At 27.4% G+C, this 24,449-nt stretch overlaps 1 protein-coding gene and 1 long non-coding RNA gene across 2 annotated transcripts; one reads left to right on the forward strand and one right to left on the reverse strand.

Moving 5' to 3' along the window:
- Positions 1 to 1,054: 1,054 nt before the first annotated feature.
- Positions 1,055 to 6,430, reverse strand: LOC136085020 (uncharacterized). Its single transcript, XR_010641008.1, has 2 exons — positions 6,276 to 6,430; positions 1,055 to 1,670 (listed from the first exon to the last, which is right to left on the reverse strand). It is a non-coding gene; the product is annotated as an uncharacterized LOC136085020 (long non-coding RNA).
- Positions 6,431 to 12,704: 6,274 nt separating this feature from the next.
- LOC100204686 (microtubule-associated proteins 1A/1B light chain 3C) lies at positions 12,705 to 22,585 on the forward strand. Its single transcript, XM_065804755.1, has 4 exons — positions 12,705 to 12,953; positions 16,833 to 16,888; positions 16,989 to 17,095; positions 21,951 to 22,585. Exons 1-4 carry the CDS (start codon positions 12,902 to 12,904, stop codon positions 22,111 to 22,113), a joined length of 378 nt encoding a protein of 125 aa, XP_065660827.1. The 5' UTR covers positions 12,705 to 12,901; the 3' UTR covers positions 22,114 to 22,585.
- Positions 22,586 to 24,449: the final 1,864 nt, after the last annotated feature.

Below are 24,449 nucleotides of genomic sequence, written 5' to 3' on the forward strand. Positions count from 1 at the left end.
CCCCCTCTCCCCATGTTGAGCAGAAATGTTACAACAAATATCAAAAAAAAGTTAAAAAATTTTTCTTTTTCTAAAAGTGAAAAAAATTGAATAGATAATGAATGTTATAAATATAAAAAAAAAATTGAAATTAAAATTAAAAAAAAACCAGGTCACAATAATGTGTTAATAAATATGATTCATGTATTTAAAAAATGAATGTTGTTTGCAAGAAGAAAAAAATTAAACAAGTATCCACTTAGTTAAAAAAAAATCAGAACTGATTTCTAAATACAGACATTAAAATAAGTAACTATTAAGTAATATATATATTTAGCATATAATTAATTAATAGTATAAAAATATATACATTTACCAATACCTAATTTTCATGTAAATGGTATTTCATTTAATATTAATAATCAATTTAGATTTTTTGTCAATGATTTTATTTGTAATTTTGATAAAATTCTGGATAAAAAGTATTTTTTAAGAGCAAATCAATCGAACTCAAACAGTCAATGAAATTAAATAAATATACAAAATATTTGATAGAAATTCAAGAACCAAAAAAACTCTTTTTAATAAGATAAGGCAAAGGTAAACTCATTATACTCATTTCATTTCAAGCAAAAAACATTAATCTTGCAGAATAATAATTCCGAAAAACTCGGAAATTTATTCAAATAAATTTTACTTATTAATCTTACTAGATACTAATTAATTAATATATTTGTAATGATTTATTTTTAAATGTTTTAATTATTAAATCCTTGTATATTTTTATAAATCTTTGAGTATTTAAATTTTAAAATAGCTTATCAGTAGTTTATTGTATTAGTTATATATTTTTAATATAAATAATTAATATAAACTTTTTGACAAAATTTTATTATACTAAGGAGCTTTATGTAGTATGAGGTACATAAACATTGACCTTGAAAAGATTGATCTGGTATTGCATCACCCATACACGGCGTTAATTTTTGTTCAAAAATCTCCCGATTGTTAGTTTGCGCGATTTCACACTTCATAGTCATAGTAAGAGGAAATTAATTATTAGAAAACTAAAAATCTATATGTAAAATAATTTTTTAAACTTAAAATTTTGTAAACCACTAAAATTAAACCATGTAAAAATACCAGTAAAACTTTTATAGACCAATCAATATCAAAGGTTTTTGCAAGTGGTTTCTATCGGTACAGACATTTTGCGCTAAACTTGAATTTTATTTATAAGAAAACAAAGCATATGTTTATGTACCTCATCCTACTATTTTTTAAATCATATCTTGAGATTATACTTTCACATTGATAAAATAATATCAAATTGATATTTGCAGAAAAAATATTACAAAAATTGGACACTCCAAATATAATTGTACTTCTGAATAAAAATTAATTATTAGAAAACTAAAAATCTATATGTAAAATAATTTTTTAAACTTAAAATTTTGTAAACCACTAAAATTAAACCAAAAATAATATAAAAAAAATTATGAAATATAATTAATCTCCAAAAATAATATAAAGAAATTATGAAATATAAGTAATCTAATTAGTAAATAAAATGAAGGGAAAATTCTTCTCAGAAAATGCTGCTATAAAAATTATTTTAAAATGGTTTGTAGTTGAAGGTTCTTTTGATTTCGTTGTAGGAAAGTAAGTCGTCAAGTAGAAACTGCCAATACCTAAAATATAAATATAAAAAATGACTACTGTCCTATCAATTTATCATACATACAGTGCGTTTCATAATTATAGCCGCACACATAATTTCTTGAGATCTATATATAATACAATAATTAAATAAATATTACTCATATTATTTTAAATATGTAGGTAAAAGAAATTAAAATGTAGGTGCAATAATTATTTTTGTTTTAGTTAGTGGACGCAATAGCGCAAAATCAATTTTGCGGGCATTTCATAATTATAACCGCGCTTGTGATTACTTTTATTTAAAATGTAAGTTAACTTTAAATATGTGTGTTATTAATGCTGTAATGACTTTTTTATTATATATTACTATTCCTTACCTAATTCATTTATTTATTTGCTCATTGTAGCAATATGCCTCGCTGGAAAACATTAACTGAAGCTGAAAAAGCCCAAATACAAATTCTACATAAAAAGGGAGAACCCAAACGTGAAATTGCTCGACTAATTGGACGTTCAGATTGCGTAGTACGAAATTACTTAGCTAGTCCAGCTACTTACTGCCAAACTGGAGCATACTGGACGTCCAAAAAGACTCCGTGACCGTACCCAGCGCAAAATTATTCAAGCTGTTTCGAATTCTAACAAGAGTTGTCTCAAGGTTAAACGAGAATTAGACCTGAATGTGTCAAAATGTACGATTTGGAGGACCATACAACATGCTCCACACATTGTTCGAGAAAAAATGCTACCTGTGCCACGTCTGCTGCCACGCCATAACGAGGTGAGATTGGATTTTGGTCGGAACAATATGTCTCTTGACTGGACCAAGGTAGTGAATTTTTAAACTCGGTAGTAATAATTATATTTAAAGAATTAAGGTGTTTTTATTTTCACTTTTCTACATCAGGTCATCTTTAGTGATGAAAAAAAGTTCAATCTGGATGGACCAGATGGAACAACTCACTACTGGAGAGACCTCCAAAAAGAGCCACATTTCTTCTCGAAACGGAATTTTGGTGGTGCTAGTCTAATGGTATGGGGGGCTTTCTGTGTTCACTCTAAACTGCAACTGGCGTTTTTCCTTCAACAAAAATGAACAGTGAAGAACACCAACTGGTACTTCAGAATAATCTTCTACCTTTCATCCAACATTTTCCACGCCGTCGTTTGACTTTTCAACAAGACAATGCAAGTGTTCATGCCAGCAAAAGCACTACAGCGTGGTTGATTGAGAAAAATATTCCACTTTTACAGTGGCCCGCGTGTTCACCCAACTTAAGTCCTATTGAGAATTTATGGGGAGTGCTTGTACAACGTGTGTATGCGAATAATCGCCAGTTTCAGACCTTGCCTAAACTAAAAATGGCGATTTTGAAAGCTTGGGATGAAATTGAAGTCCAGTTGCTTGAGAATCTGATCAGAAGCACACCGAATCGCATTTTTGAGGTTATTAAGAACAGTGGTGGCTATATTGGTTATTAGAAAAAAAACCTGCACCTTAGTTTTCCTTCTTCATGGTTATAGGTCGTACTGCGGTTATAATTATGAAACGCACGTAAAATCGATTTTAGGCCATAGCTGGCTGTAAGTAAAACAAAAATGATTATAACATGTACTTTTTCTACTCTTACTTATCCATAAGAAGTAGCATTAATACTATTTGTTTATTCATTGTGGAAAACATGGACTAAGAGAAATGGGGGATGCGGCTATAATTATGAAACGCACTGTATTCTATTTTCATTCAATTTGTAAATTCTATTTCATAAATCTACACACAGACTGTAATTTGCATAGCTTGTTGAACAGCCTAGCTTTAGATATGTTGTGGATTAAATAGCTAACCTTAACTTAATCTTAAACCAATGGAACAATTTATTTTTAAACCAATATAATAACTTAATCTTAAACCAATAGAACTACTATACAGTTGTGGCCAAAAGTCTGTTGTATGCTCAAATATAACTGCATTTTGCGTCATTTTGCTGTTTTTAGTTTGTTGAAAGCCTAGAAATGAACCAAAAAGTTGTTGATTTTATTGATTGAACTAATTGAGATAATCTCTTATTTTAAAAAATGAAATAGTTTCATTTCTTATTTGTTTATGTTGTGTTCTTTGTTTACTTTAGATCAATAATTTTATACCGAAAATGGAACTTTCACCTAAAAAACGTGGTCAGATTGTTGCATTAGTTAACTCGGGTTTAACACAAGCAGCTGTGGCACAACATCTTATTGTTTCCCAGCAAGTTGTTTCATTGACAATAAAAGTTGGCAAGAGACAGGTGATGTGAAATCAAAACGTCAAACCGGACGCCCTAAGGTTACAACTCCTGCAACAGATTGAGCGATAAAACGACACGTGTTGAAGAATCCAATGATATCATTCTCTGCCGTAGCAAGTCAACTGCCACACAGAGTTAGTGCAAGAGCCATTCGACAACGTTTAAGTGACAATTTTAATCTAAAAGCGTACCGACCTGCACAAAAACCGCTGTTGTCGAAGAAGAACGTTCATGATAGATTACTTTTTTGCAGGAAATTCAAACATTACACTAGTGAAATGTGGAATGAAGTAATGTTTAGTGACGAATGTAACATAAAATTGTTTTCTGCAGCACCAAGATATGTTCGCCGTCCTGCCAATAAAAGATTTGATTCAAGGTTTTGCATACGAACTGTTAAACATTCAGCATACTTATTGGTATGGGGCAGCTTCTCAGCATCTGGCCGAGGCTCCCTCTACTTTCTTCCACAAAATACCACTATAAATGTAAAGAAATATATTACTATACTAGATGAAAAGCTTTTGACAGTTATGCAGACTCACAACTGCAAACTGTTTATGCATGACGGTGCTCCCTGTCATCAAGCAGCTTAAGTGAAAAACTGGCTTCGGGATCATGGGGTTAAGGTTCTAGGTCCTTGGCCGGGGCAGAGCCCAGACCTTAACCCCATTGAAAACTTGTGGCATATAATGAAACTAAAGATTGACAAAGAAAAACCATCAAATTTAGATGATCTTCGTGCCATCATTACACGTGTGTGGTGCACAGACATAACTGTTGATGTTTGTAAAAATCTTGTTAATTCTATGCCTGCAAGAATTGCTGAAGTAATTAAGAATAAGGGACAGTGTAGCAGATATTAGTGATATGTAAAACTGAACTATATTACTGTTATGTAATTTTAAACAATGTTTTGATAAACTATAAGATGTGTTACAGACACTGTGTCCATTTAAACTTTGAACTTTATGAAAAAACACAAATACAACAGACTTTTGGCCACAACTGTATATATCTACACCTAAATTTATAAAAAAATAAAAAGCATAACATTAAGAAAGGTGTCATCTTATTGATATTTTTATAACAGGTAATAATTATAAAACTAAAAGAAATAAATTATTCTCATATTTTGAATATTTTATCTTTTTTATGAGGTTTATATGAAAAATCTTGAAATGATATAAATAAAATCTAAGTCTAAAAAAATATATCAATTAATTTCAACAAATATAAATTCTGAAATCGAGATATAATCAAAATGCAAAAGGATTTTCAGAAATAAATTGAAACCAAAAATTTGTTGCTTGTACTTTCTTTTTAGTGTTTGCCAGCACAAATTTTTTAATAAAAAGCCATAAAACTGAGCAGCTTTGCAAGTCATTACATCTGTGATACCTATTTTGAAATTCACAATACTTGAAGTAATCTTTTTGTGACATACAAATCCGATGTCCTTTTGGGACTTGTCATCCCTAATTGGATCATGGCTTTACTTAGATAATCTTAACACAAACATCAAGGTCTTTAATAATCTGATACCTTGTATCAGATTACTATAACCTCATACAAAGTATATCTGATACCTTGTATCAGATGTTTATCAACTTTGAAAAACAAACTACACATTATTTTTGTTTTTGAACAGGCAACATTTAAATGGATATTAATAAATATAAATGAGAGAAAGTTTTTTTAAGATATACACCATTATTTGTATGAAAAATTATTAATATAAAACATTTAAATCTATAAAAATAGAAAATTTGTGAACACTTCAGTTCATTACTTTTATAATGTAACATATTCAAATAGTCGTTTGAATATACCAATTATAATTCCTAAAATACTTTTTTGAAGCTGTTTATACATTTTATTCACAGTAGTACCAGTCTTTACATTTCTGGAGATCTTTCAATAATAAAACTGTTGTAATCAATAATAAACTTGTTTATCAACTTAATAATAAGTTAATAATATTTAACCAAGTAAAAAATTTATCCTTCATAAAAATATTTAATGAAGTTACAATACAAGTATACAAAAAAAAAAGAATCCAGAATAAAATCCAGACAATTTTAAAATTTAATGAACATAACTTTGATATTCATGAATATAAAAAAAAAAACAGAAAATAAAACAAAAATATAAAAGTAAAAATAATAATTAATATAAACAATTATGAAGATCTAATAATAAAAAGATAAAACTTGGAACTTCAAAAACTTTCAAGCATTTTTTTTTTCTCACAAAGCCTGCTTACCTCAGCCAAATAAAATAAAAAGTAATATTTAGTGTGTTTAAATATCCTAATAACACAATTATGTAGAATAAACATAAGCTTACTTTATAAAATGATCTGAATGCATTTCTCGGTTAAACACGGACAACACTGATGTGTAGCTAGTCACATGTTGCAAGTTAAGATATTTGTAAACATTTTTTTACATTGTTTTATATATATATATTTATACCAACTTATAAATATGAAATATATTTTATTAACTATAAAATTTTTAATAAAATTCTTAAAATATTAAGTGACAAATAAATAAAAAATTGTATAACATTTATATTTTTACATTCAAGTTAAAGTCTTAAAAAAAGTTTGTTTTTTAATCAAATAATAAAATAATATTTTTTAAAAATGGCTGCCAATTTTCTGAAAATTAGTCAACATAGAAACATTAGAAATAAACTCATACTTATCTTTTATTTCATTTATAAAAAAATTCCGCAAATAGTCCTTAGTGTGTTAGGTCTATATTTAGTTACAGATTTTAGGTTTTAAGACTTTTTGAAAATCAAAAATGTCAATTTTTACCAGAAAAAATAAGATATCTCAAGATATATTTCTTAACTTTCAAAATCTCTAGCTAAAAAGAAAGATATTAATGCAAGTATTAATTTCAAATGTAAAACTGTATGTATAGAAGAGGTAATAGTAGTTTATCGAGCATCTTTTTGTAGACTTATTATGATTAAAATAATACGAAGAATGTGTAAAAATGCATATATTTTTCCATGAACAAAAAATATAGCTCCTATTTCAATATATTAAAACATTAAAACATTAAACTTTTGACAATTAAGTCATGATCCTTGGTTATTTAACTGCATATTTTATTGTAGACTGAACTAAACGCAAATATATTTCAGTTTACACGACTTTTAGTTTGAATAGTCGCGCGAACAATTCGCCCTAAAAGATTTTTGGCTAAAAATTAACGCCTTGAATTATTTGAATTTTTAAAATTTTATTTTTAACTGATATTTACTACGTGAAGCTCATCAGTATATATATTTTGTTTATATACAGCAAAACATGTACTGTTAAAAGTAAAATTAAAAATGATTATACTAATATTATTTATATTCTAAAAGATTCAATCACAATTAAACTTTTTTGATACCAGTCGGTGTTAAAAGCTTAGGATATATATGAACAATAGTCAAGTGCGTCTCATCAATATTCCAAATATTGACAGCTTCTAAACGTAATGTATATTGTGCATACAGTATCGCAAAATACGAATTAATTTCCATTATTAGTAAAATTAAGTGAAAACCTAAACGAACTTTTTTCAATTTCATAAACACTTCTTAACATAATATTCTATTTTTGAAAATGAGCTATGAGAAATCATCAAACAAAAAATGAACACTGTTTCATCCAAAATGTTTTATTTTTAATATTTTCATTTTATTTTTATCTAAAATGTTTTATAAATACTTTAATAAGATTGAATATAAAAAGATCTTGTAAGAAATGCTTAAATAATAAACTCTAAATTGCAAAAAAAAAATTTCTTAAGCGAAATCTTTAAAATGCATGGTTGCTGCTGTTGTTGTTGTTGTTGTTGTTATTGTTGTTGTTGTTGTTGTAGTTGTTGTTGTTGTTGTTGTTGTTGTTGTTGTTGTTGTTGTTGTTGTTGTTGTTGTTGTTGTTGTTGTTGTTGTTGTCACTCATGAAGCTGATTTGATTCAGTTACTTACTAGTAATAAATCCCGATTAAACTGTTATGAAAGCAATAAATTGAATAACATGGAAAAATATATTTGTTTTCAGGGTGATGGTTGTGGTTGAGAGTTTTAAGAAAAGTTTTAAGGAAATTTTATGAGAAAGATTATATCGATCTTTGAATAATGGTTATGTACAAAAACATTTACGCAGCAGGCCTAAATTACTGCATCAAATTTTCGGAGTATTTTAATAAATAGAAAAGCCAAGAAGCAAACATGCTTTTTGGCTTACTGTTGAACTAATTCAACGGTTGAGCGACTGTCAAACAAATTCAACATTTCTCAAAAGCTTTCTGCAATCATTTCCTGCTAACTGTCAACCGCGAAAATATTTTTGCTCATTAGTCACCACTTTTAGCCACTTTGTTGCTGTAAGCAAGATGAGACAGAGGGTCTTGAATAAGACTTTGTTTCTTTGAAAAAAACAACTTGTTTCTCCGTGTAGCAACCTTGTTCGTCAAGGTTCGTGTTTTGGAGTTATAGAGTTGAGAGAGGGTTATAACTACAAAAAAAGTAGCCTCCTCGACTATAGTGGCCTTCATGGCCTTGGGGAGGTAAATTGAAATTAAAAAAAAATGGTTCACCATCTCAAGCAAGTGATGCTCCATGGTTGTTATAAAATTTAACTACACAACAACTTGGTAATGGTTTTATAGACAGCATTTTAAAAATTATTTGTTTTTGGTACTGTTATTTGTTTCTGTAGGTTCAAAGGTTTTGTGATTGGTTTGAATAAGCCCGTATATGGGTTTATTCAAACCAATCACAACCTATATATAGTTAGCATTTTAAGAGAGTGAGTGAGTATAGTAACATTTAAACCTTAAAGTTGAAAAAAAGATTCCATTTCACAGTAAATTTTGTGTCAGTCTTCTCTTAATTAAAAATGAATGCGTAACAAAAAAACACTTTATGTTCAGAACTACCAACAGCAAATATAAAATTACAATTTTACAAAGGTTGCTATAAACTCATAGATTCTAGTTTACGAAGCGAAAGTTTACTTCTTAAGCGTTTATAAATAAACAAAATAAAAATTCTCCTTCCATTTTATAGCAGCTCGATGAATTCGTATACTTTATTGCATTAGCCTATGCAAGATAACAAGCCAGTATTTTTATATTTTTTAACGCTTTCATTATATAAGTCACTACAATAATTTTTTGTTTTACTATGAAAACATTTTGAACAGCAAGATTTGAACGAACTATTATAAAAGAAACTCTATCCATCATTCATAGCGGCTTTGGGTGATTATTGGAATTCGAAAGGGCTTGTGTCAAATTTTCTCTTCCACAAGTTTCATCGCAGCCCTTAATATTGCTTCATCATGAGCATCTCTTTTATCTTTATCTTTGCTTTATGACATCTGTACATAACAAATCCTTATAATTTGAAATTGTTTCTAAGCGTGCCACAGGGCTCTGTTATTGGATCTTTGATGTTTATCTTGTATTAATGATCTACCAATGAAATTAGTGATTAAATGCAAATTGTTAGAAAATGATACTAAAATTTTATTCAAGGTAATTTCAGACGAAGTTTCATCAAATCACCAAAGAAATTGAATTTCATTATTCAAACGAACAAGTGACAATACTTTAAATTTGTAGTAATGCACAAAAAGATGCTTCCTTGCAACGTTTTTTTAAACAACAAAACGAATCCATTTAATATCAATAGCATAAAATATGGTAAAAGTGGAAAGTTTGAAAAAATTGTTTGCAAAATTAGACTGTCTTTAAATGACTTTATGCGTCTTCTACTCGTGCTTTTTTTTAGATTTTTCAATGCTAATATCTGAAAAAGTGATTGTAAAGTAGTTGAACGAGTGCAGTGTTGAGCCATCGAGTGCAGTGCTGAACTATCATGTTGATTAAATTAATTTGGTGTTTGAGTTTAATTAAATTAGAAGAGGCTGTTTCAATTATTATAAATAAATAAAAAATTAACATAGACATGATTTCTTTTACAATAGATCTGCAAATTTATGAACTTAATTTCTTTGGAACTAGTCAAATCATCTTCAGTATATATCTTCAAAGCAGGGTTTGACTGTTGGATGAACAAAAATCAATCGAATCGGTTGTCGCAATATACTTAAAGCTATGCTCTCTAGATAAGTCAGTTGCAGCATCAATTACTAATGAATGAATAAGTATTATATTATTATTATTGTTATTATTATTAATGTTATTATTACTATTTTTATTATTAAACAAATGTTACTCACAATTTTAAATGGCAAAAGAAGTCTACATTAATTGACTTAATTATCTAAAGTTCAACAACTTTCGAAGGAGTGTTAAAATCTCAACGAAAGATAATTTGCCAAACATTTAAATTTTTAACAAAGTTTTGATTAAATACTTTTAAAAGTGATTGTTAAAAATTTTGAAGCTACATATGAGTGAATATGAATGATTAAAACACTACATCTTGGCAGCTATAAGCTTTCCTCACTTTCTTTTTCAATAAACCACCTTCTTTTTTTTTACCGAAATAGCCTTAAAACTCACGAACAGCAATTTTAAATTCCAAAAAATATTTCTGGGAGTCATGTCCTAAAATCTCTAAGCTGCGTATGAGTGTAGGGGATTCTATACCCACATGGCATAGAGACCCGTATCAGGATTAATTTTTTTTTTTTTTTTGAAGTTAACTTAGGTGCTCCCAGAAGTCCTTACGGTCTTATCACAGAGCACCGCGGGAAAGCATTAAACGAGAAGTTCACGCCTCCTTCCGTACCAATGTCGCTTGTCGGGCGAGAGCTGGCATCGAACCTCGGACCTCTGGGTTCTGAGCTAGAACTCTAACCACTGCGTTACGGTTGCTCGTAATCATCGTAATCATCGTAATTAATCAAGCCCTTACAACTAAAATAATTTCTTAATGAAAGTTGCACCATGCATAGATTTATTTTTTATTGACATTCTCGTCATTAAGTTTTGTTTTTATCAAAAGTTGCCAAAACTAGTTAAAGTAAGGGCCGACGACATTGAGGGGAGGGGGAGGGGACTGGGAACTGATCCCCCTGGTCCCGCACTTTTTATCTAAAGGACTTTTTTTTTTCTAGAAATATCTAGATTTAGAGAGCTTTTTTAAAAATTGATCATTGCACCCTCCACTCCAAAACCCGCGTCACCGGCCCCTAGAGTTACCGATCAAATCATTGCTTTAATCTAAAATTACATCAAAATAAATTTCACATGACAATAATTTTTTTTTTTTTGCAACTATTCATATGCGATTTTCGCAACTATTCATATATGATATGAATATATAAAAAGTATGAATAGAGAACAGATATTGCTTTTTTAAATTTAAATGCAAACAGTATTAAAATTTTTTTTTTATGTACAAATTTTTAAATCTCTAAAATTTTAAATATTTTCTAAATATTAAATTTAAAATCTAAATTCTAAATATATATATATATATATATATATATATATATATATATATATATATATATATATATATATATATATATATATATATATATATATATATATAAATATATATATACATTACTGTGAATAAGTTTTAGACCACTTGTATAATTACACGTATTTACAATTTTTTTCCCATGTAATTTTTTTAAAGTGTACTTAAGTTTAATAATATATAAGAAAAGTTGAAAGAATATATTATTTTGAATAAATAAACAAAATTGATGAGGAAGCATGAGGGATTTGTTTGTTTATTTATTAAAACGATGTGTCATAACAACTACATCCAAAACAGGATATTCAAAGAATGCTGTTACAGAAATCAGAGAAACTAGCTCGCTTAAAGATAGAAAGAAAAGTGGTAGACCTCCTAAGCTAACAAAACATGATAATAAATATTTAAAAACTCTATCTTTAAGAAATACAAAAAAAGCATCAACCGAGCTGGCAAAATACATTAACACAGCAACTGGGAAAAATGTCAGCACTTCTTTTATTCGACGGCACCTACTTAAATCGGGATTAAGAGGGTGTGTTGCTTTTCGAAAACTATTATTACGGTGTGGCAATCAAAAAAACGACTTAAATATGCAAAACAACACAAAGATTGGGCGCCAGAAATGTTTAATTGGCTTCTGTACACTGATGAGTTCAAATTCGAAATTTTTGGAACGAAAGGACGCCAATTGTTTGCAGAAGAATCGAAGAAGACTATCAGCCCGAGTGTTTAAACCCTACTATTAAACACAGTTTGTTCTTTACAAGTTTGGGGCATAAGCTAACATCCGTTACCTTATGCATCCTAATTAAACCAGTCCATGTGTGCACAGTTTACTGGACCAATCCATCTGTAAAACAGTTGTTAAATGTAAAATTTTAATAAAACAGAAGCTAAACTTTGAAAATGAATTACGCTTAGTCTAAAAGTTTAGAAATTACGAATGATATATAGTAGTTATATACTGCACATATACAAATTTTTTGCTTAAGAATATTATTAACACTTTATATGCTATCTAAACTTTAGAAAAATTATGAATTAAAATCGAAGTTTTAACTGTTTATAGCGAAGTTTATCTGTTTATTGATTTTTTGGTCAATATTTGATCTTTTTATCTTGCTTTTTATGGTTTGGAATTAAGAATAATAAATATTAGTTTAAGTAGTTTTCCGCTGAGTTTTTAACATTCTAACGCAAATATTGTTTAAATTACGGCTCCTAAAATAAATAAAACTGAATTGCTTTATAATGAGATTAGGAAACTGACAGTTAATACTTCGAGTTACAAATAATCGTGTTAAATAAAACGTCAAAGATGAAGAGTGATGATTTCCAGGGCGTGAATTTCACTCGATTAATTTTGAAAGTTTACTTGTTCTAATCAAATACGTAAATAGGTTTCCTAATTTACGTAAATCTTGAATACATTTGCAGTTTTACAGAGAAAGGGCGCTCGTATTCCCAAACTTATTCAAGTTTTATATATTCATATAAATATGAACGACGACAGCAAATCTACGAAACCGTTTAAACAAAGAAAAAGCTTTGGTAGGTTATTTACATTTGGCTATTTTACTTGCATGATTGTTGTTAAAGATAAATAGAGCACTGATTACTGTCTAAATTTCATAAATCTGATTTGATGTTTTACCCTTGGTGTGTATTTTTAATACCTTAATCAACTGAATCGAAAAGCTCTTGAATACCCATACCAAAGACCAGTACCACTAAAGATTATGAGTTTTGCATCAAGAATTAATTCAAGCATATCACAGCCTATTAGAATCACTAGTGATTCAGAAGATTTTCTGACAAAAATTTGTAGTATTTTTATTTTATTTACTACTAGAAGAGGGTCATATCTAGCCTAATAAAAGAATTAGTTCTACATTAATGATTATTGCTTTTCCTTTTTATCAATGGTTTTAGTTGCTATAACTGACTATTAAATTTTTATTAGTCTACTATTTATCTGTTGAATTGTATAGAAACAGATCCGAAAGTTCAAGTAGATTACTCTAATTTGGTGTTAAAGTTTCGAAATTTATTATTTAATCACGATTAAATTTCTATTCAGTCATGATAAGGTTTTTTAAAACTAAGCTGTGAAAAAAAAAATTTTAATAGCATGACTTAATTACCAATAAAAGAATAGCAATATAAAACATTTATCATTCAAAAATATACTATTTATTGATCCTTGACCCTAATTCTAATGTGCATTTATTGATGCATATCCTATTTATCAGTCGATGTATATACATTTATATATGTCTATATAATATCTCTATATAATTAGTAAATAATATTCATTATAGTAGTAACAATGAAATATATATTTATAAATTATATGATTGATATCAAAATGTTTTAAAGAAAAAAATCTGTAAAGGCAAAACTTAAAGTTAAAGTTTACTTTAATTATATAAGTTTAATTTTAAAATGCAGTTAAATAATTTTTTTTAATTTTTTTTTTTTTTTCATAACTATATAGTTTACTATAATAAAAAAATATTGTTTAAATATAATCAAAAATATTTGAATACTTAAATTACAAAACTTGATATACAATAGGCTTTTTTTTTTTTTTTTTTTTTAAATTTAGTACATATTTAAAATTGTACAATTGAGTGACATAAAGGGATAAATGAATGTACATATATTGACTGATTTATGGGGATGCATATACCTATATTTAAATAAACATAGATGCATCAATGAAAAATAGGATTGTTATAAAATAAATTTACATAGAGTAAGATTGAGTAATTTCGCCACTAATTCTTTCAATTTAAATAACTTGAGAACTAAAAATGAAAATGGAATTTTTTATTGTTAATAATATTTTTATAAACTTTACATACTTTAATTTTTTTAAAAAATAATTAGAACAGAAAAAATGGGTGGCAAAATTACACCAATAAAATCTAATTTGGGGAATTTCACCACCTGTGTTATTTACAACATCAATTTTTTATTTTAAATTATAAATCTTAAAAACACATTTACAATCAGTTAAATAAAAGAAATCTAACAATATTCAATAAGTGGGGGCATAGCCATCGATACCTAGAGGTATCGGTCCCCCCCCCCTCCTTCTGGCATGTTCCTCCTCCACCTTTTCTACCTTTTTTTTATCTTTTTTTTTTTTTAGAAATGTAGGATATTTTAGGAGATTTGTTAATGTACCAGCCCCAGCTATCCTTTCTGGATATTGAATTCTTCCTCCTAGTTTTCTTCGAGTTATACAGTATAATTCTGCAGCTCGCTTGCAACTCAATTCTCCAGCTTTAACTTTTGCATTGGCTTTTTTTCATCAGATCTTCGCTATAATTGGTGACAGATTTTTTCTTGTAGTTTCGCGGCATTGTTGCTGATAATTGATGGATTTAATTAATTTGAATTGATTATAAGACTAACACTACCTGAGAAATTAATTACCCAAATAAAAGGAAGGGAAATAATATTAATTACCCAATCAAAGCACATTTCTATTTAATATAAATAGGTGACAAAATTTCCCCATTTAGTATTTCCGTAATAACTTTGGAACCGATCAAAATTAGAATGAAAAAAACAATATAAAGATTCTTTGAAAAATTTCAAATATTTTAGTCTTTTAAATTTTGAATGGAAATAGATAATTTGATTTTTATGAGAATTTTAAGTTTCCTGTTTTTTTATAGATTATATTTGTCAATTAAATTTCTTATCAAGTTTTCACAAAAAGAAGATTTTTTTTTTTACATAGTTTGATAAGAAATTTGTTTTTCTTCTAATAGAAATTTGAATTATAAAAAAATCTTATTCCTGAGTAAAGTTATCGTTATAAAAGTAGATACACCAATTGGTGGCGAAATTTCTAAAGTGGCAAAATTACCCTATTTTACTCTCTAGTTAGGATCAGTGTCAAAGGTTTAAAAGGTTTATAATCATCTGTTTTTTTATTTGCAATAAAAACCAGGCTGTTTATATTGTTTATAAGTTTATTTTAAAATAAAATTTAATCACAAGCAAGTGTTAAAATGATGTTAAGCACTTTTTGTGTATTTGTGCAATATCTTCGTGGAATAAACTTAACCAATAAAGTTAAAAATTTTATGCATTAAACATCATTTAACAAAAAAATTGACATTTAATATTAAGATTCATAATATTAAGATTAATAATATTAAGATTCATAATATTAAGATTCATAATATTAAGATTAATAATATTAAGATTAATAATATTAAGATTAATAATATTAAGATTAATAATATTAGGAATACTTTTTTTTAGCTTTTATACTTATTTATACCAAGTTTATACACATAAAATTCTCAACCATATTCAACCACAAAATAAGATAGTGCTCTTGTTTGTTATTAAGTTGTAAAAAATAACTTTAAACTTTAAATAAATATAGCTTTTTTGAACTAAACAATTTATTTTCATAGCTTAACCATAAAAAAAAAAAAAAAAAAAAAAAAAAAACTTGATAATAGTTTTTGTCCCTAACTTTGATTTGAGATATGATTCAAAACTTAAAATACTAATTGTTGGTGAGCCCTAATGTATAATATGCTGAAATCAGTGCTTGATTAAGGCGGAGGCTAAAAGGGAATATAGCCCTAGGTCCTGCAGTTTTAAGAGTGTTGATTCAAAATATTAAAGGTATTTTAAAGAAACACTGAAAATAAAATCTTTGATTAATGTTGAATTTTTTTTCTTATTGTAAATCTTTTTACATAAATATGTAAAAAGTTTATAAAATTGATCTAAATTTCTACATCTAAATAGCTATATAAATGTTTAATATAAAAATGTATATATATATATATATATATATATATATATATATATATATATATATATATATATATATATATATATATATATATATGTATATATATATTGACTTTCAAGGTTGGCATTCGGCAATGCCTACCTTAAAGTTTGAGGTCAGCGAAAAATCGCTGACCTCGTTTCTATATTTTATGGTAACCCCTTTGTGTCAAATTTTTTTTGCCAACCTGATGCCGACCTAAAACAGTTTGAGTTTTGCAATTTATTGTTGACCTCATTTTTCCTAATTCCAAGGGTTGTATATATACAAATAAATATATATATATATATATATATATATATATATATATATATATATATATATATATATATATATATATATATATATATATATATATATATATATATATATGATATATATATATATATATATATAGATATATATATATATATATATATATATATATATATATATATATATATATATATATATATATATATATATATAGATATATATATATAGATATATATATATATATATATATATATATATATATATATATATATATATATATATATATATAATATGCTTGTTTTTATTTGTGATTTTGAAATTAATGATTTTACATTTTTAAACAGCAAGTCGAAGGGATGAAGTAGCAGGAATTAGAGCAAAATTTCCTTCAAAAATTCCAGTAAGTTTACTAATTAAGATACTATTTATATTTGTTAGTTGTTTTTAAAAGCTCCCTCTCTCAACCCAATAAGTCAGAAAGCTTTTAAAATCTATTTTAGGTGATTGTCGAGCGTTATCACAAAGAAAAAGCCCTACCAATGCTTGATAAAACTAAGTTTCTTGTGCCACAAGAATTAACCATGAGTCAATTTGTCACAATTATTAGGTAATTTAATATTGGTAAAAGAATATATCTTAGATCTAATGTTTTTTAAATACTATTATTGGTTTACTTGCAATTATTAACATATATTTAATTTGAGAATATTTTTGAATTTTTTTTCTTTCTAAACCATATCAAACTTGAACTCAAAAAAAGCAGAAAAAATCCATGTTTTATAAATAATAATTTTATTAAATACAAATTTTTTGTAAAAAAAGAATTTGCAAAAATATACCTAAAACCCCTGTTTTGTTAAAAACGGGGAGTTTTAGTTATATTTTTAAAGAAAAAAATGACTTTATTTTTTATTCCTTTATTTTTAATAAAATAAAAATTATTTCAAATAATTAAGACCTGTCTAGAATTTAGAATCTAAAGAGGAATCAAAATAATTTAAAATCACTCCATCCTAATGCATACATATACAAATTTTGTATATACATACAAATTTGAAATAAAATAACATTTTGAAAACAAATGTTCTTATTAAAAGTTAGTCTCGTGTTTATATATTTGTTTAAGAAAGGATTATTAAGATATCATTATTTATTTTTTAAATTCCCGCTTCCTGGGATCAAAAAAATGTAGGGAATTGATACCCTCTAATTTTTTGCACCAATATTTTTGCACATTTTTGCTATTTTTGCACATTTCTGCTATTTTTGATAAATTTTGTAGACAATTTTCTTTTGCACTTCAAATGAAGGTTGCAAAAGATCTTGCAGTCATATCATCAGACACTCTTCATAAATTTATAATTTTCTATGCATCAATAAAAGTTTGCAGAAAAGCAACAGTACTTTTAACTTGTTCCGGATTTATAACTGAGTTTGTTTTCAAACCTGTCATAGTTTCTTTACAAAAAACACGCATTGCTAGTTTCATATTTCCTCTTTCTACAGGCTCAAGTTGGTTCAAAAAACAACTTTTTTTTAAATAGTCTGCTGCACTTAACTAAATGTGTTCTATATAATACAAAAACACTAGGTTTAAAATTTTTTTAAATAAAAAATGTTTTTAAGGGTGCCTCAAGACCCTTAAAAACTTGACAGGTCCCTAATATTTTGAAAAAAAAAGTTTTTCTAAAGTATGTCAACCTGGTACTCAAAAGAAGCAAAATTATATAAAAACTTCAAAAATAATAATCAATTTACATAAAAAACATGTTTTAAAAAAATTATTTTAAAAAACTTAAAAATATTGACTTTTTTTATTTTCATCTCAAAAACAATAGTTTTTAGGCGATAATATATGAAAATATATACTGTCGCCTAAAATGACAGGTTCTTAATATTTTTTTTTAAATATTAGGAACCTGTCAACTTTTTAAGGGTCTTGAGGCACCCTAAAAATATTTTTTATTCAAAAAAATTTTAAACCTAGTGTTTTTGTATTATATAGAACACATTTAGTTAAGTGCAGCAGACTATTTAAAAAACAGTTGTTTTTTGAACCAGCCTAATGTCTAACTTATTTAGACAAGATAATGTAATAAGCAAGTTTATTCTAACAATCTTAGTTTCTCCAGATCTTCCAATCAGCAACTAACTCCTTAGCTTCACCAAATTGAATCTCTTTAGTCTTTTCGGTTAGCCAGTTGTTATGTTCTTCCATAAGTGTACATAATCATATAACAAAAATATAATTGTTTTGATTCTCTACGGTTCATTTGGAATGGCATCAAAAAGAATAAAAAAATGTCTATTTACTTGATTGTTATTGCAAATTACAGAAATTATCTGTGGTAAACATTTTCACTATTTCCATCAAATGAATTAGTTACATTTTTTACTAGAGACTAATCTGTAATGACTTCCTTGATACTTGAAATGTCTATACTTGATTTAAAATTTTTAAATTAAGCTTATAGCAAGTAAGCATTCATCTTTGGCAAGCTTTTTTGCAATCTAAAGTAAATAATTTTGAAACCTAATAGGATGAAGAATAACTTCTGCTTTCTGTTATTTTTTACTAAATTGTTTATCAATAATTGTATCCTTATGTTTGGCTTGAGATGATAAGTCACCTAGTGATATACATCATTTCTTGCAAAACAAACTGTTGTGAAACTGTAATAAATAAGTCTATATTAAATATATTCAGCTTTTATCAAATATTCAAACACAATTCAAGATCTACAAAATGGATTTTATAGCACATCAATTAAATATAATTAGAAAACTTAAGTTCATTTAACCATGTTGATAATACATAGTTCTTAAGAATATAACAGTCTTCTCTGTTTAAGAAAGTTTTAGTACAAGGTGTAATGGCTTACTCTTGGATAATACTCTATGAAAGAAAGTAGTCGTTGAGATACTTTGGCCTTTTAATAGTACGTCCTGTTCTTGAGTATATATTAGGTTGTGTGTCAGGAGTCGTAACTTTTTGTTCAGATGGTTAGTTAGGTATTGTTGTAGTTGATTGGTCATAAAAGATGCTATTCTTTATTAAATTCCTAAACGAATGCTGTAAGTTGGAAGCTACTTTGTTGGTGTCATTTATTTCATCTTGTTTTTTATTTCCAGAATTGTGGCTGTTGTTATTAAAGACAATTTTGTCATTGTTTGAGTCATTGGACTGTTGTTGGACTGGTTCTATTAATGGGTTTACATCTTGTAGTCGGGCAAGATTTTTTGTTGAAGTCGTATCAATTTTTCCATTTTGAAGTTTGACACGTGCAAAGTGGAGCAAAGTTTATCATCCTCTGGTGGGGTGTTTTATTAGTAGCAGTACACAGAAGTCCTCTTATAGAGGATAGAGCCATTTACAATGCTACCTCCCATCTATCTTTTCCCAGACTCAATGTTTTCAGGGCCAGACTAACAGCTTCAAGTATTGTTCCATTCATTTGTTCACATTGACCATTGCCTTGTGGGTGATATGGAGTAGTTTGAATTCTGATGACACTTAAGTCAGATGAGTTCTTAAGAATATAACAAACACATAAATATACTTTCTTCATTTTGGTTAGGATAAATTAAATTAAGGTAGCCTTACAATTGAACCAAAATTGAGGTCTGCTTCCAACAAATATCCGCTCAATAACAGTTATAACAGCGTCAAATTTATCCAAGTTATCTAAAATCTGCACCCAAAAAAATCATTTAAAAAATAATTGTTGCACTCTCAATTCGATCATATCAAAAAGTTTAGGTTATTTTATGAAATCAATATATAACAGCTTGCGTTTCTAGACAAGTTAAATACTATGACTTTTTTTTAAACAAAGACTCCAGGCTCCAACTTTGCATCTCTGATTTTCTGTATAATACAAGAATGTGCAATTATATTTGGCATTTGTTGTTGACATTTTACACCTAAAAAAAGTAATTAAATATATCTGTTTCTACTTAATAAACAAAGCAGCATGAAAATGTTTATAAAAAATAAAAAGTAGCAGAATAAGCTTTTTTTAGTAAATTATTTAATTCAGTTGCAGCTTTAAACAAGCAGCAAAGAGTTTTTAAGCTATGATCTACTAATGTATTTTTACAACTTTTTATTTATATATACATTATACAACTCAAGTAGCTGTGCTAAACGCAATTGGAAGAGCTTATTTAAGAATTTAGCACACTGTGCTATTTTATTTAGCTCACTGTGATATTTTATCATATAAAGTGATTTTATTTAGCTCACTGTGCTATCTTATCATATAAAATGATTTTGTGCTATCATATAAAATAATTGTGTAATTCTACATAACAAGATTTTTAAAAGCACGTCTTAAAATTAAAGCCAGAATTTCTAAATCTATCATTATTCTTATATTTTAAATTATTGCTCTTGGTAACTATATGTAAACATTAGAACCTCCAACAAAGAATTTTTTATTTTTGAATTTTTGTTATTCTATCCTAGTATACATTAAATGATCCTTAAAAAAATGTACATTTGATAAACCTTTAAAAAAAAAGTACTTAAAATAATCCTTAGAAATAATAGTAAAGTAAATTTTATTGATATAGTTGAAATTTGCATGTACAATTAAGTTAAAGTCTACTAACGTTTTTTTTTTCTACATGCTTCTGTTTTGCTTAAGCATATATATGTTAAACCTTTTTATCATGTTTAATCATTTCTCTATAAATAATGCTAATTTGTACAGGTAATGTACAAATTAGCATCCCGATTTTATAAATAAAATTATTTAAATAAACATTAAGTTTACCAGTTTACTGTTATTATTATATTATTTAATTTATAAAAAATACTTTAACTTTTCCTTGTAGTAAAATAATTATATAAGTTAAATAAGCCAAAATAATGTTTAATTGCTGTTAACCAGAGTATGTGGGAGCTATATGGTAGGTTTGGTCATGATTAACTTAAATTGCTTGCAATAATAGTGCGTCTTGTATACTGATGCGCAAACTAGTTTTAGCTCCTACTCATTTTATGGCGTGCATCAAGCGCTTATCATATTCCAGAAATAAAGTGCTATTTTAGATTTTAAAGGGTCTTTTGATCAGGTATTTTGCATTGTCCTTTTATTTGTTTTTTATGGGTTGTAAGATGCAAAAAAAATTTCAATGCATGAGTTTTAAAGCGAGTTTAATTTATCTCGAGATTGCAGCTGTTCACCTTCCCACAATCAATTTATACTGCTGCATTTTGCAATATCTGACAATCTACTATATACAGTAGTATAATTATTATGCATTACCAGGTTGATTCTTTAGTAGGATCTGCATGGCACAAAGGTTTTGAATAAAATAGCGAAATGGGACTCAACTAAAGTAGTGGTTTCTTGCACATCGAGTAAATTTCTATTTAATGTTTTTATGTTATAAGTAAAAATCTTTAATATTCGTAAAATCTCATTGATTCTTGTTTAATTTATTCTTATTAACAGGAATCGAATGTCTCTGGCTCCTACCCAATCCTTCTATTTGATAGTTAACAATAAAAGTTTAGCTAGCATGTCGACAACATTGCAGGAGGTTTACAAAGATGAGAAAGACGAAGATGGATTTCTTTACATGACTTACGCGTCTCAAGAAATGTTTGGTTTTTAATTCTTTTTTTTTTCTTTTATTTTTTTGCTCTTACAAAAATTAAAATTCATACTATCAACATGTTGTTCAACATCTGTTTACATGCCAGCATGCCATTAGAGGCGTTAGAGGCGTTAGTGGCGTTAGATCAATCAATTGACTGTAGTAATAAAATTTGATAATTTATTTGTTGTCTTTATTTGTCTTTATATATTTGGATTTGTTTTATAGTTGTTTTTTTTTAAGGAATTTTTTTTTAAAATTTGTAATGCATTTCCACGTTTGATATCATTTTTTGAACTTGAAATTTTATTTGGTTTGTGTGAGATTATTGCTTTACCTGGTTTGAAATTAGCTTTTTTAAAATTTAAAAGCAATCCATTTCTTTAATAGAAATATCTTTTTCATGTGAGCATTTTTCATATATATTTTTTATTAAAATGACGACTGTATTAACCATTAAAAAAAAAAAAAAGTGGAATGATTTTAATAAGTGTTTTCTTATTTTGTAGTCTAAAAAAGGACCGATATCTCTAAAGAAAACCTTCTTCCGAAGTGCGCAATTGCAACTTAATTTCCACATTTATCTTTTTATTTATATCTTTATATTTCCGCATTATCGCGTAGAAATCATAAACTTTTAGTTTAAGCGTGCTATTCCTTACATAATAACTTTAAGATTTACTGCTGCTGATAATACAATTCAAAAATAATATAATACAATAAAAAGATAAATGCTATAAAACAGAAATAATTAAGACGGATACATCTGTCCTTTTTTTACCTGGATTAAAAAGTTTAAAACCGCCAGATAGAAGTTTTACGATTACCGCTCCAAAGTCATTAATACTGAAAGTATTGTTTATATTTCACCCTTATAGTATTGTTTGTATTTCACCCTAGTTAAACAGAAGATAATTGTTACACAATTAAACGAGTATGAGTAAGTACAATACTATTTAAGTATACAATACTAATTAAGTAGAACCACTATCTACAAAGTTGTCAGTATAATCTTTTATAACTCAAATTGCGGCATTAAACTGCGAGAAAAAAGTCAACCTTTTATGAAACCGTGTCTAGCTTCAAAGGCGTAGACTAAACGCGAGGCTTCCGTAACAAGTTTCACTCAGCGTTCAACACTATGTGTGTTATTAGGATATTTAAAAGAAAATGACATTTCTCAGAACTTTTCAATTTCTTCATTTGAAAGACTCGTAGTGACGGGTGGCTCAGATGTATTAACCCAATCAGTAAGTTCCACCGGGTCATTTGCATCGTAGTTAATAGCAGTAACTGAGAATTAATTAAATTGTCTTTTTTTCTATACTAAACAATTTCGTCAATTGCCCTGGAGCATTTGCCTTCATCTAAATCCGCATACATTGCAAGCAACAGGTTTTCACAATGAGCAAAGTATGCGCTTCAACTTATGTATGGCTTTAAAATAGCGACAGTATCATTGGAAAGATTCTTCAGAAGCTTGGTTAAAACATGCTTTGCACCATTGATACGCAGGGAAACCTCTTAATTGCAAGCCAGTTTGGACCGTAGTTGCTTACTATGAAGTGTGTGATCACATGGTCAGCATTGTCTTTCCAATAGGGCCACTAAAACTGGTAGCACCAGATGTAGCACCATCCAAATGTGTAAATAGGTAAGGGCGACTCATTTGTGTGCAACATACAAATGAACCAGTTCACAGAACGTCGAAGAGCTACTTCAACTTGGCGGATTATTCCACCTCATTCTACCTCACAAACAGTATGATTTGCGTCTTGTTCTGAAATGACTGCGATGTTCTGAATGTTCTGAGATAATTGAAATTCTTAATATACATCAGCTAAATGTTTTTAATATTCTTTGCTTTATGTACAAATGTAAAACTAACTCCAACCCAGTTTCTTTCCATAATTTATATACCTTAAAAGATAAAATAAATGCAACTTAAGAAATGATAATTTAATTCGTTAACCATTTTTTAAACTAATTTTGGAAAATCAAGTATTTCATTTTGTGGAGCTTCTCTTAGGAATAAAATAGTTTTAAAACATTTTGGTTTTTCTTTGGAATGGAGTTACCTCTCATTCAAAAAAAAGCTTTAGGAAATCATTTTGTCTGTTGATGACATATTTTTGTATTTTTAAACATTGAATAATTTACTTTTTTATTTTTTATGTAGTGATGTAACTGAATATGTATATGAATGCACTTTGTAAAGGGATTTTTTAATCTTAACGATTTCATTTATTTGTATAATGATTTTTATACTTTGCATAAATTTTAAGTTTCAAGCTCTTCATTAGCGGTTCTCTGTGAAAGACCTAATGATTTGATTTCTGTGAAAGACCTAATGA

Source organism: Hydra vulgaris, chromosome 09 (genome assembly GCF_038396675.1).
Source record: "Hydra vulgaris chromosome 09, alternate assembly HydraT2T_AEP".
Taxonomy (NCBI): domain Eukaryota; kingdom Metazoa; phylum Cnidaria; class Hydrozoa; order Anthoathecata; family Hydridae; genus Hydra; species Hydra vulgaris.

What these genes read in the sequence shown, in the direction of transcription:
- LOC100204686 (XM_065804755.1), top strand. Translation starts at nt 12,902, where the DNA reads ATGAACGACGACAGCAAATCTACGAAACCGTTTAAACAAAGAAAAAGC. An exon ending in AATTTCCTTCAAAAATTCCA is followed by an intron (nt 16,889 to 16,988) that starts GTAAGTTTACTA and finishes AATCTATTTTAG; the next exon opens with GTGATTGTCGAGCGTTATCA. An exon ending in CAATTTGTCACAATTATTAG is followed by an intron (nt 17,096 to 21,950) that starts GTAATTTAATAT and finishes TCTTATTAACAG; the next exon opens with GAATCGAATGTCTCTGGCTC.